The sequence below is a fragment of the Trichosurus vulpecula genome, chromosome 7 (assembly GCF_011100635.1).
Source record: "Trichosurus vulpecula isolate mTriVul1 chromosome 7, mTriVul1.pri, whole genome shotgun sequence".
In the NCBI taxonomy this organism is placed as follows: Eukaryota; Metazoa; Chordata; class Mammalia; order Diprotodontia; family Phalangeridae; genus Trichosurus; species Trichosurus vulpecula.
Window position 1 is genome coordinate 142,624,101 of NC_050579.1, and position 12,600 is coordinate 142,636,700.

A 12,600-nucleotide genomic window follows, 5' to 3' on the forward strand; every position below is an offset into this window, starting at 1 on the left:
CTGTGCCAATGGTTTATGTTAATATAATGTGTGGATTTCTTTTTTTTTTCCTTCTGATGTCACAGGTGCGACTTGAAGCAATGCAAACATTGTGCTCTACTCCTCCTTCCGATGTATTAAACTGTGAAAACTGGACTACTCTTTGTGAAAAGCTTACAGTCTGTCTTGCAGATCCTGATCCTGCCTTTAATGTAAGGAGACATTGATTTATAGAAATGTTAAAGAAAAATCCGTTTATTATGTAAAATAAACTATATTTCTTTTTTTTCTATGCTTATGGAATTATTTCTATAAAGTAGTAGCTCAAAAAATGATGAGTAATTTTCTGCCTTTAAGAATTTTTTTTTATTTAATATATTTAGTTTTCAGCATTGATTTTCACAAGAGTTTGAATTACAAATTTTCTACCCATTTCTACCCTCCCCCCCACTCAAAGATGGTGTATATTCTGGTTGCCCTGTTCCCCAGTCAGCCCTCCCATCTGTCACCCCACTCCCCTCCCATCCCCTTTTCCCTTTCTTTCTTGTAGGGCAAGATAAATTTCTACACCCCATCGCCTGTGTATCTTATTTTCTAGTTGCATGCCAAAAACTTTTTTTTTTTTGTTTTTGAACATCTGTTTTTAAAACTTTGAGTTCCAAATTCTCTCTCCTCTTCCCTTCCCACCCACCCTCCCCAAGAAGTCAAGCAATTCAACATAGGCCACACGTGTATCATTATGTATAACCCTTCCACAATACTCATGTTGTGTAAGACTCACTATATTTTGCTCCTTCCTAACCTATCCCCCTTTATTGAATTTTCTCCCTTGACCCTGTCCCCTTTCGAAAGTATTTGTTTTTGATTACCTCTACCCCCATCTTCCCTCCCTTCTATCATCCCCCCTTTTTTTATCTTCTTCTTCCTCCTTTTTTCCTGTGGGGTAAGTTACCCAATTGAGTATGTATGGTATTCCCTCCTCAGGTCAGATCTGATGAGAGCAAGATTCACTCATTCCCCCTCACCTGACTTCTCTTCCCTTCCTACAGAACTGCTTTTTCTTGCCACTTTTGTGCGAGATAATTTACCCCATTTTATCTCTCTCTATCTCCCTCTCTCAATATATTCCTCTCTCATCCCTTAATTTTATTTTATTTCTTTTAGATATCTTCCCTTCATCTTCACCTCACCCTGTGCCCTCTCTCCCTCTCTCTCTCTCTCTCTCTCTCTCTCTCTGTGTATGTATATATATATCTGTGTGTATATATATATATATATATACACACAGATATATATATACATACATATATACATACATACACACTCACATATACATATATATATACATAAACATATGCCTTTAAGAATTTTGAATCAACAATTTAGTTTAAATTAAGAATTATCCTTGAATTTTGTGATTAGATGAAAAGCTTTGTCATATATTTTGAGTTATTTAAATAGTGGGATTTTTGATTCAAATGGTTTAAATGCTGAATGTTTTTTTTTTTTTTTGCAATACTATAAGTCTTATTGAAATATATCTTAATAGTGATAGCAAAAATAGTTAACATTTATATATACTTTAAAGTTTGCTAAAAGCTTTACAAATATGTCATTTTATCTTCATAGCAATTCTGGGAAGTATGTGCTATTATTATCCCTGTTTTTCAAATGAGAACATTGATGCAGACAAAATAAAATAAATTGCTTGGGGCATCCAGCTACTAAGTGTCTGAGGCTGGATTTGAACTCAGGCCTTTTTGTCGCCAGGTTCAGTTTTCTGTCCACTAGCTGCACTACCTAGCTGCCTTGTGCTTCTGGTAACACACAATTTAATCGAACTTTTAAGACTGACTTTTTTGTTATGTTACAGCATAGTCAAATATTTCTGTTATTCTCTTGTTTCAAGTAGAATTATTTGTATATAGCAGATTTGTATAGCTATAGATGCTACAGTCATAAAAAATAAGTGAGAAAGAGTGATAAATTAGGATTCATCAATTTTTTTCTTGTTAGTACTTTTAATATACTTAAGTTTTTGTTTACGGATGATTTCCCAGTCTGTTGAAAAGTTGAGAGATTTTAATTAGTGTCATATTTCTTCCCCTTCTAATACCAGTTCATTTTTGGTCATGTTAATTAATATTTCTAACACTCAGTTTCTTTATCTGTAAAGTATTCATAATACACTACTTGTCTCATAGGGGGTTTGTGAAGGAAGCATGTTATAAATTGTACATCACTGTATAAATGTGAGACGTTGATATTACTTGACACAGAAACTGGATGGTAGTGCATAAATTTAAAGCCAAAGTATTAGTAGTCATCTGAAGATGATTAAAAAATAGAAAATTTCTGTAATTATATGTCAGAGAAACTATTTTACTTTGTGTACAAATTTTCACAAACATGTTGTTTAAAGAAAAGCATGTGATGAAAATGAAATAGGAAAGCATTAAGTGCTTACTGGTTTCTGTGCCTCCAGCCACTCCCCATTCTAATCCATCCTCCATTCAGCTGCCAGTGATTTTTAGAAAGTGTGAGTGCACATGTTAACCTCTCCCTTCCTCATCCTCTCACAGTGAGCACCAGAGTTTCACTGTTAGCTCTAAGACCCTCTATAAATTCTTCTATTTATTTTTTTTAAAGATTATATATATTATTATTTAATATTTTAGTTTTCAACATTGATTTCCACAAGATTTTCTGTTACAAATTTTCTCCCCATTTCTACCCTCCCCCCACTCCAAAATGGCATATATTCTGATTTCCCCATTCCCCAGTCAGCCCTCCTTTCTGTCACCCCACTCCCCTCCCCATCCCTTTTTCCCTTTCCCCTTACTTTCTTGTAGGGCAGGATAGATTTCTATGCCCCATTACCTATATATCTTATTTCCCAGTTGCATGCCAAAAACCCTTTTTTTTTATGAGCATCTGCTTTTAAAACTTTGAGTTCCAAATTCTCTCCCCTCTTCCTTTCCCACCCACCCTTACTAAGAAGGCAAACAATTCCACGTAGGCCACACATGTATCATTATGTAAAACACTTTCACAATAATCATGTTGTGAAAAACTAACTATATTTCCCTCCATCCTATCCTGTCCCGCTTTATTCGATTTTCTCCCTTGACCCTGTCCCTTTTCGACAGTGTTTGCTTTTGATTGCCTCCTCCCCCATCTGCCCTCCCTTCTGTCATCCTCTCTTTTTTATCCCCTTCCCCCTACTTTCCTTGGGGTAAGATACCCAACTGAGTGTGTATGTTATTCCCTCCTCAAGTCAAATCTGTTAAGAGCAAGATTCACTCATTCCCCCTCACCTGCCCCCTCTTCCCTTCCAACAGAACTGCTTTGTCTTGCCACTTTTATGTGAGATAATTTACCCCATTCTATCTCTCCCTTTCTCCGTCTCAATATATTCCTCTTTCACCCCTTAAATTTATTTCATTTTTTTAGATATCATCTCTTCATATTCAACTCTCTGTGTGCCCTCTGTCTGCATATATGTATATTCTCTTCAACTACCCTAATACTGAGAAAGGTCTCCTGAATTACACACATCATCTTTCCATGTAGGAATGTAAACAAAACAGTTCAACTTTAGTAAGTCCCTTACGAATTCTCTTTCTTGTTTACCTATTCATGCTTCTCTTGATTCTTGTATTTGAAAGTCAAATATTGTATTCAGCTCTGGTCTTTTCATTGAGAAAGCTTGAAAGTCCTCTGTTTTATTGAAAGTCCATATTTTGCCTTGGAGCATTATACTCAGTTTTGCCGGGTAGGTGGGTGATTCTTGGTTTTAATCCTAGCTCCTTTGACCTCTGGAATGTCATATTCCAGGCCCTTTGATCCCTTAATGTAGAAGCTGCTAGATCTTGTGTTATTCTGATTGTGTTTCCACAATATTCAAATTATTTCTTTCTGGTTGCTTGCAGTATTTTCTCCTTGACCTGGAAGCTTTGGAATTTGGCAACAATATTCCTAGGAGTTTTTTTGTGGGGGTGGGGTGGGGGTGGGGATCTTTTTCAAGAGACAATTGGTGAATTCTTTCAATCTCTACTTTATCCTCTGGTTCTGGAATATCAGGGCAGTTTTCCTGTATAATTTCTTGAAAGATGATGTCTAGGCCCTTTTGTTGATCATGGCTTTCAGGTAGTCCAATAATTTTTAAATTATCTCTCCTGGATCTATTCTCCAGGTCAGTGTTTTTTTCCAATGAGATAGTTCACATTGTCTTCCATTTTTTCATTTCTTTGGTTCTGTTTTATAATGTCTTGATTTCTCATAAAGCCACTAGCCTCCACTTGCTCCAATCTAATTTTTAAGGTGGTATTTTCTTCAGTGGTCTTCTGGACGTCCTTTTCCATTTGACTAATTCTGTCTTTGAAGGCATTCTTCTCCTCATTGGCTTTTTGGAGCTCTTTTGCCATTTGAGTTAGTCCATTTTTTAAGGTGTTATTTTCTTCAGTATTTTTTGGGGACTCCTTTAGCAAGTCATTGACTTGTTTTTCATGGTTTTCTCGCATCACTCTCATTTCTCTTCTTTTCCTCTACTTTTCTTACTTGCTTTTGCAAATCCTTTTGGAGCTCCTCCATGGCCTGAGACCACTTCATATTTTTCTTGGAGGCTTTTGATGTAGGCTCTTTGACTTTGTTAACTTCTTCTGGCTGTATGTTTTGTTCTTCTTTGTCACCAACCAAAGATTCTAGAGTCTGAGTTTGAGTCTGAGTCTAAGTTCTTTTTTGCTGCCTGTTCATGTTCCCCGCCAACTACTTGACCTTTGATCTTTTTGTCGGGGTATGACTCCTTGTAGAGTAGAGAGTGCTTTGTCCCAAGGTTCAGAGACTGCGCTTCTGTTTTCAGAGCTACTTCTGCTCCACCATCACCACAAGCTCTGCCACAGCAGTGTTCCTCCTCTCCCAAGAACTGCCAACCAGGACGGTGACCCAGATACAAGCAGGGCACAGCAAGAGAACCTGCCTCTGTACTCCCACTCTCATCTGCCACTTGATTCCTCCCACCCTGTGAGCCAGGGACTCTGGAAGTAGCTGACGCTGGAGCTCTGGAAGCAGCCACAGGAGCTTCCTCCTGCTGCTGTTGGCTGCTACCTCTGCCACCCCCAGGGCTGGGGCCGGACCACTCTCTCCCCTATCCAGCAGTCTTCCCACTAACCTGCTCCGTGGTCTTTGGCGTTTGTGGGTTGAGAAGTCTGTTAACTGCCACAGCTCAATGATTCATGGCCCTCAGGCTTACTCCAACTGACTCCCATGTCTGGTTGGTCCTGGTGCAGCCCACACTGGGCTGAGGTCAGCTCCCAGAATGGTGGGATAGAGCCTTCCCAGTGACCGTCCAGGCTGTCCTTGGCTGGAGACCTGCTTCCCTTTGGTATTTCGTGGGTTCCGCAGCACTAGAATTTGTTCAGAACCATTTTTTACAGGTGTTTGGAGGGATTTGGCGGAGAGCTTAAGCGAGTCCTTGCTTTCCTGCTGCTATCTTGGCTCAGCCCCCTAAATTCTTCTATTTAACATATAAAGCTTTTCATAACCTGGCCACTTCTTACCCTTCCAGTCTTTTTAAATTTTACTTCCTTCCACATGTCATACAGACCAGTTACACTAGCCAACACATATTTCCTTCTACAGGATAATCTCTCTCCATGCTTTTGCACTAGCTGTCTCACCTTCTTGGGAGTCTCTGGCCCTTTACCTAATTCTTTTAGATTCCCTGTCTTCCTTCAAGATCTAGCTTAAAGCCTACCTTCTAAAGGAGGCCTTTCCTGGCCAGCCCACCACACACCCCTTGCCCCTAGGTGCTCATGTTTCCTCTTTATATTTTAAGTATACCTAGTTCTTAGTTACTTACATGTTGTCTCTCTCATTATAAGACAAGTAGATAGAGTTCTGGACCTGGAATCAGGAAGACTGGAATTCAAATCTATCCTTCTACACTTAGTCACTGTGTGACCTTGGGCAAATTAACTGGCCTCTGTTTGCCTTGGTTTCCTCAACTTTAAAATGGGAATGATGATAATAGCACCTCACATAGTTGTTAAGATGAAGAGATAAAGAAGGAGATAGTGGCAGACAGAATCTGCATAATATGGGATGAAGAAGAGGCAAGAAGAGGGAGCTCAGGGTGAAAAGCCTCAATTTATTTTTCTGCAAAATATGAAGCAAGTTTCTCAGTGACAGTTTGCAGGTACCCCAGGAAGGGGTACCGTAAGAGTAGGTGTAGCTATGGGGTATTTGAAGTGGAATGAAAAAGTTTGAAGATCCATTGTGGAGAGTGGGATAGTGAGCTGATAAAGGGTTTTTTGGTTTGTTTTTGTCTTCCTTTGTATCTGCAAACTTAGCTCAGTGCCTGGCACTAAGTAAATGCTTAAAAATTGGTTGTTGATTGCCAACCACTTGCAATATTAAAACTTGTGTTAGGTGAACAGTTTCTATCAAATACATTTTTTTATCTAAAAAATGATTCAGATAGTTCATTGCTGGTCAATAAAGTCTTTAAATAGTTATTTGGTTTATTTTCTAGAAATTATAGCTCTTTTATATATACATTTTATATGTCATTGTGTTAAAGCTTACCTTTAAATTCTATAGAATATTTTGTGCAAAATTTGGCAAGATAGAATAAAATGTTAGAGCTGGAAATGATCTTCAGGACTTTATCTCATTTTACAGATGAGGACACTCAATCAGCATAGCGAGGTCAATTTACTTGTCCAGAGTTACACTGTTAACTGGTGATATAGTTGGGAATAGAACCCATTATTACCAAGTCATTGCCTATCACCTCAGTGCTACAGTATGTTTTGTTATATCACTAATACTTATCTCCATATAAAGTTATGATATACGGAGATGAAAACAAATGATTGTATCTTGTAGACTTAAAGATAGTGGCACTATTTTTTGAGCTATTGTTACTTTGTAAAATTTTTATAGAGTAAAAGCTGTTTAATTGGCCATTACTTATGTGCACTTCAATATTTCAAACAGCAGAGGGTGTTGCAGACTACTACAAACTAAGCAATTTTAATTTGTAGTAATGACAGAAGGAAAGTGTCTTTGTGGGTCATGTTTTTAATATTTCTGGTGTTCTTTAATTAAAAGGTTGAAGAAAGCATCGTGTTATACTTTTCTGTTATACTTCTTGGTTCAATAAAGATTGTATTCAGTGAATTCTTTAACTTTATGACACTGGTAGTTTAGGAAGCAATTAAGGTCATTTAAATATTTTATGTAAAATACTTTGATAATTTTAGTTATGAGTTAGTGGTCCCTGGAAAAATTCTATATTTAATAATTTCACTTATTAATGTTTAACAGTGGGTCTTTTATGACAATGGACAGTACTGTTATTTAAAATAATCAAATGAATCTTGAAATAGGATAAGAGGTTATAGAAACAATAATTTTGTATTAGGAAATCCAGCAAGAAATTATTTTCATTCCTAACTTATATGTGCACTAAATATTTCTTTTAGCTTTGAGTCTGTGCTTCTGGTGACTCTTTTGTAAGAGATTCTGCCTTGAAGCAGTATATAAGAAGCCATAAAAACGTTAATTGAAATGTTATGAATTCCTGTGAATTTGCTGTAAATGAAACTTTATGCTTGCTAAAAGAGTTAAGTGTCTTAGATTTGGCAGAAATTTCTCAGAATTCCTAGAGAATATTTTGAGTCACTTGGTAGTAAGACTACCTCATATAAAGCTATGGAAAATAAGATTTAATTATTAAAAGTTCAACACATTGCTATATGTTCAAGTTGATACAATTCAAAATCAATAAAAGGGACATCTGAGTTGCTTAGTTGCTTTTATTTTACATAATTTACTATAATAGTTTAATGTAATAAATGTATAACATTAAAATTATATATAGATACATACATATATGTATCTATCTATCTATCTATATATCATAGAAGTGGAGAGAGAGTAGGGAGAGAACTGGATTTAAAGCTGGGAAGATCATTGTTCAAGTCCTCCCTTCGCCACTTAGTGGTTGTTTGATCCTGGGCAGATCTCATATACTTTACATTAAACATTCTAAGTATAAGAAGCACCGTGTTATAATGTAGTGTAGAGGTTTGCCCTTTGAGTGAAAAAGATCCAGATTCAAGTTAGACCTCAACACATTCTGACTAACTGTGGGCCAGTTAAAACTTCATACAACTAAGACTCTACCTTGCAGAACACTTAGAGATACATTTATTTAGGTGGTTTTCTTGCCAGGATCTCCCTACAGTAATGAAATTTTAAGACTGGAGTTCCTTCCTTATTGCCATCAATATGTAGCAGTATTTTTCTTTTCTTTGGGAGTAGGAAAAGGGTAATTAGGGAAATGTTTCTGCTGTGAAACTTGTAACAAAAAAGTTAGAATTTGAAAAAAAAAGTGATTAAATTCAGTCAGGGGACATTGTAAATTTTTCTTTATTGTCGCATGCAGATCTTCTAAATTGTGATATATTTTAAAATGTGTTTGTATCCTAAAAAAAACTCCAACTTGATTAATTGATGTCATTTTGTAATATCTGCTGTGGTTGGCCAGCTTGTGAGCATCTGTTCTTTTTTAAGTAGGAATTTAAGTAGATACATGAATGACTGACTTCTCTTCCTTGGGTTCATTCCTTTAAGAGACCACCCTTTGAAAAATATTAATCTTTTTTGAAAAGTTGAAACAGTCATTTGTTTTGCATAGATTCCTCTTACATTCTTTAATTCGAATGTTTGGTGTAAATTCTCTATCCTTCTTCTGTAGGATCGAATTTTGAAATTCTATGCACAGACATTTACTCTTTCACCACTGCATATGACCAAAGAAATTTATACAAGCTTAGGTATGTATGTTATACGTGTTTTCTCACATTTTTCTGACATCTATATAAACACTTCTGCACACTAATATATAGACATACACAGCTTGGAAAATGGGTGGTGAATAGTTGTCAGAGAAAACTAATAAATATGAGGTGTAATGATACTGTTCTGCTACTATGTTTTACCTTTTCAGCCAGACATTTGGAATTATATTTCCTTTCGGGTGAAAACCATATTCCAACTCTGTTGACTGGGGTAGATGTTACTCATCCTAATGTGATACGTTTACTTAAAAAGGTACATATTGATTAAATATACATTCCTTTGTATTTAGTTTTATATTTCAGAATTCCTGTTTTTTAAGACTGTGTTCCTTATCTTCCATATAGGTGCGTCTTCTAAATGAATATCAAAAAGAGGTTCCATCTTTTTGGATTCGTCATCCAGAGAAGTAAGTCATTTAGACAATGTCAGATTTAGAAGTAGAAATGTGGATTTGACCACTTCTTCCTATATTTCATGTGAGAGAGTACTATATTTTGATATTTAGGAATTGGGGTAGGGAGTGGACCTGTGATTTAAATGATGTATTTGTTTATGTATGATTGTCAAAGTAATAACTTAATTTTACCCTTTTGTGTTCTTTTCTCAACTACATTGTAATTCTAAACAATTCATTCTGTACAATACATAGGCAACATAGAATGATAGCTGGACCAAGAAGTCTGAAGATCTGAGGTTTAGTTGTAGTTTGTTTAGTCATCAACTACTTGCCAATTCAGTTAAGCCCTCTCAATGCTAAGCTGTGGCAGGTTGGTTGGCTTCTCTCAGATGGGAGATATATATGTCAATAGGTAAGGGTGATTCTCACCCAAATATGAGCAAATATGGAGTAAAGCCTGTAAGAATGATGGAACTTTGTGCATTCTAGAAAGGACACACAAGTCTCAGAGTTTCCCAACACGTTCTAAGATTTGTGGTTAAATTGTTCAGACTCTGGGTCTCTTTGTGGATACTAAGAAATAGGTTTAGACTTTTTGACATCTTCTAAGGCCTTTAATAACTTGTTCTCAAAGCCTCTGTGTTAGAGTGGATCCTGTCAGGGAATCCATACACTAAAACATATACCGACAGTGCTTTAACACTGGGTGTTTTCTTGTTTCTGGTTGGATATGCTTGTCTATATGTGGTAACTAAGAATAGTCAGAAGATCTTCATTCCAATCTTTGCTCTGTCATTGATGCCAATTACTAATTTAGTTTCTAACTTCTAAGTATGTGACCCTCTTTTGTGTGCCAACATTCCTTATTTGTAACCAAGGTTAGATTAAATGATATCTATAGTTTATTCCCACTGTAAAATTCTGTTTTATACTGTATAAAAGGAGTATGGCCTAGAATAAGCTAAGGAATTAAATTATGTTTATTTTGCCTCAAAAGAAATGCTGCCATCATCTTCAAGAAGAATAAAGTTTACAAAGAGATAAAAATAATTTTTCCCTTCCCTGGCATGTATGTGTTAGTCATTTCTGGAATTTTAAGGAATAATGGAATAGAGATAAAACCTCATGTTAAGTTGCTTCTAACTATAGGGTTTATTGATAGTATACAGGGTGTTCCTAAAGTCTGGACATATAGGCAAAAGTGCATATTTTGAAATATTTGGAATATTAACAGACCTTAACCCCCTTGACTTCTTTTTCTGGGGCATGCTAAAGGGGAAAGTGTAATCACAGATGCAACACACTTGAGTGAATGCATAAAGAGTGAATGTACTAAAATTGATGGCAATGTGGCGTTATTGTATCGAGTTCACATGAATCTTGTAAAGTGCATCAACCTTTGCATCATAAATGATGGAAATCATATTGAAGATGTTACTTGTTAATATTCTAATTAAATAAAATGTTGTTGAAAATTTCATTAATTTCATTTCTTGAAAATAGGCATTTTTGCCTATGTGTCCAGACTTTAGGAATACCCTGTATAAGCTGCTTTAGTAGATGTGCTCCCTCATACAAGAAAAGTAAAAAACATGTTCCCTGCTTCCCCATTGTCTCAGTGCCCCACTAGCGTGGTTTGGGAAAATGAAGCTGCTTATGTAATTGGGGTCCAGACAAATGGTTCTTTACAGCACACAGATCTAGTACTTTTCAGGACACACATCTATTCTGGATGACTTTCAGATGTGAGGGTCTGTGTGTGATAAGGATAGAACAAAGGGAGATGGTTCCTCTTCAGAATGCTCTAGGATAAACAGACCTCATATTCTTTTAGAGTATCAATCACCCAGTAGGCCAGTTAAGGTTACATATAGGACTTGGTCCCCAACTGCGGCCATGAAGTCAGATATTACTGAACAACAACAAGAAAAGAATTCCTTATTGGTTAGGGGCTGTACTCTTGGATATTTGTTCATCATTTTAGCTGTTTTTATTTCATTATCCCTCCCTCTCTTCTTAATGAAGGGCGCTGATTTAACTTGCCCAAATCAAGTTGTGTATTCTTAATGTTGGCTGCCTGTGGCTCTAAAACACATTCTTGTGCATCAAGCTGTGCTTTAGGGTGTCCAGCTCCCTTTTTGACAGCTACTGCTAGTGATAGAACAAAGAATAACATCTTCCTAAATTCCAGAAATTGGGTTTGGCATTTATATTGTTTCGGTGGCTACTCCAAAGAATCAGACTCTTGGAGTTGCAAAGCTGAGAGGGTTGATGTTTTCTTGTGACTGTGAAACCTACGTATGTTTTTAAACAAGATGGGGGAAAAAAGTATCTACTGATACTAAGAAAGGAATTTGAGAGATGATTATCCCTATACAAAGAGTAAGTAGTTTTACCTGAATTGGGGCTATTGGTTACTTCTAATCATAGGTAACTAAGATGATATGACATGACAAGTAAGTGGTAAATATATTTGATGATACTAGACACATTTTAGAGCAGAAATTCTTGATCTAAAGTCCATGAATGTGCTTTTAAAAATATTTTGATAACTATATTTCAGTATAGTTAGTTTCTTTTGTAATCTTATTTTTTAAAATTCATTTAAAGACATTATTCTGAGAAGGAATTCATAGCCTTCACTAGACTGCCAAAGGGCCACAAAAAAGGTTAAGAACCCTTCATAGATGTTGAGTCAAGGGGTCAAGGTTCATATAAAGGGCTACATGTGGCCTTGAAGCCACAGGTTCCCCACCCCTGGACTAAGTTGAAGTCTTCTGGAGGATGGAGACAAAGTTGTATACATTTTGTTTGTTCCCTACAGTACTATGAATATTGTATGTACCCAATAAGGACTTTACTAATTCTATATGTCTTTTGATGATTTTGTTTGGTAACTTTTCTGAATGGCGATGTTAATAATTTGATGAGTGAAAAACAGAGAACTATAGACCTATCCTTATTTCTGTGGGCATTCTATCTTCACTTTAGATGATTGTACCATACCTTTTAATAATGTGCTTCCATGTCAATCCTCCTGCTTCTCTTTTTTTCTGTCTTAAGAGATATACTTTCCTAACCAGTTGATATCTCAATAGAGCAACAACTTTACTGAAACTTTTCTTCCATTTCCTAGTTTATGTGTCATTTCCTTTCACACCATTTTCTTTTCATCTTAAAAGTCACATTATTAAAAACTGATATAGTATTAAGGTGAACTGCTTATCAAAATTTCAACTTTCCCATTCAAATAATATCAGATCAATCAATGTTATTTATTATTTTATACCTTGGATTTATTTACATATTAATGAACTTCAGTTTTTTGAATCCAATACAAAGAAAAATATTTGTAA

General features: G+C 36.0%; 1 protein-coding gene across 6 annotated transcripts in view; it reads left to right on the top strand.

Moving 5' to 3' along the window:
• TBC1D32 (TBC1 domain family member 32) overlaps positions 1-12,600 on the top strand; it is a 208,766-nt gene that overhangs the window by 28,301 nt on the left and 167,865 nt on the right. For all 6 annotated transcript variants that reach the window (XM_036767860.1, XM_036767862.1, XM_036767861.1 and 3 more), the window contains exons 6-9: positions 66-191; positions 8,744-8,822; positions 8,996-9,099; positions 9,192-9,253. In XM_036767860.1, the coding sequence (XP_036623755.1) occupies positions 66-191; positions 8,744-8,822; positions 8,996-9,099; positions 9,192-9,253 (371 nt within the window). The remainder of the gene's footprint in view (positions 1-65; positions 192-8,743; positions 8,823-8,995; positions 9,100-9,191; positions 9,254-12,600) is intronic.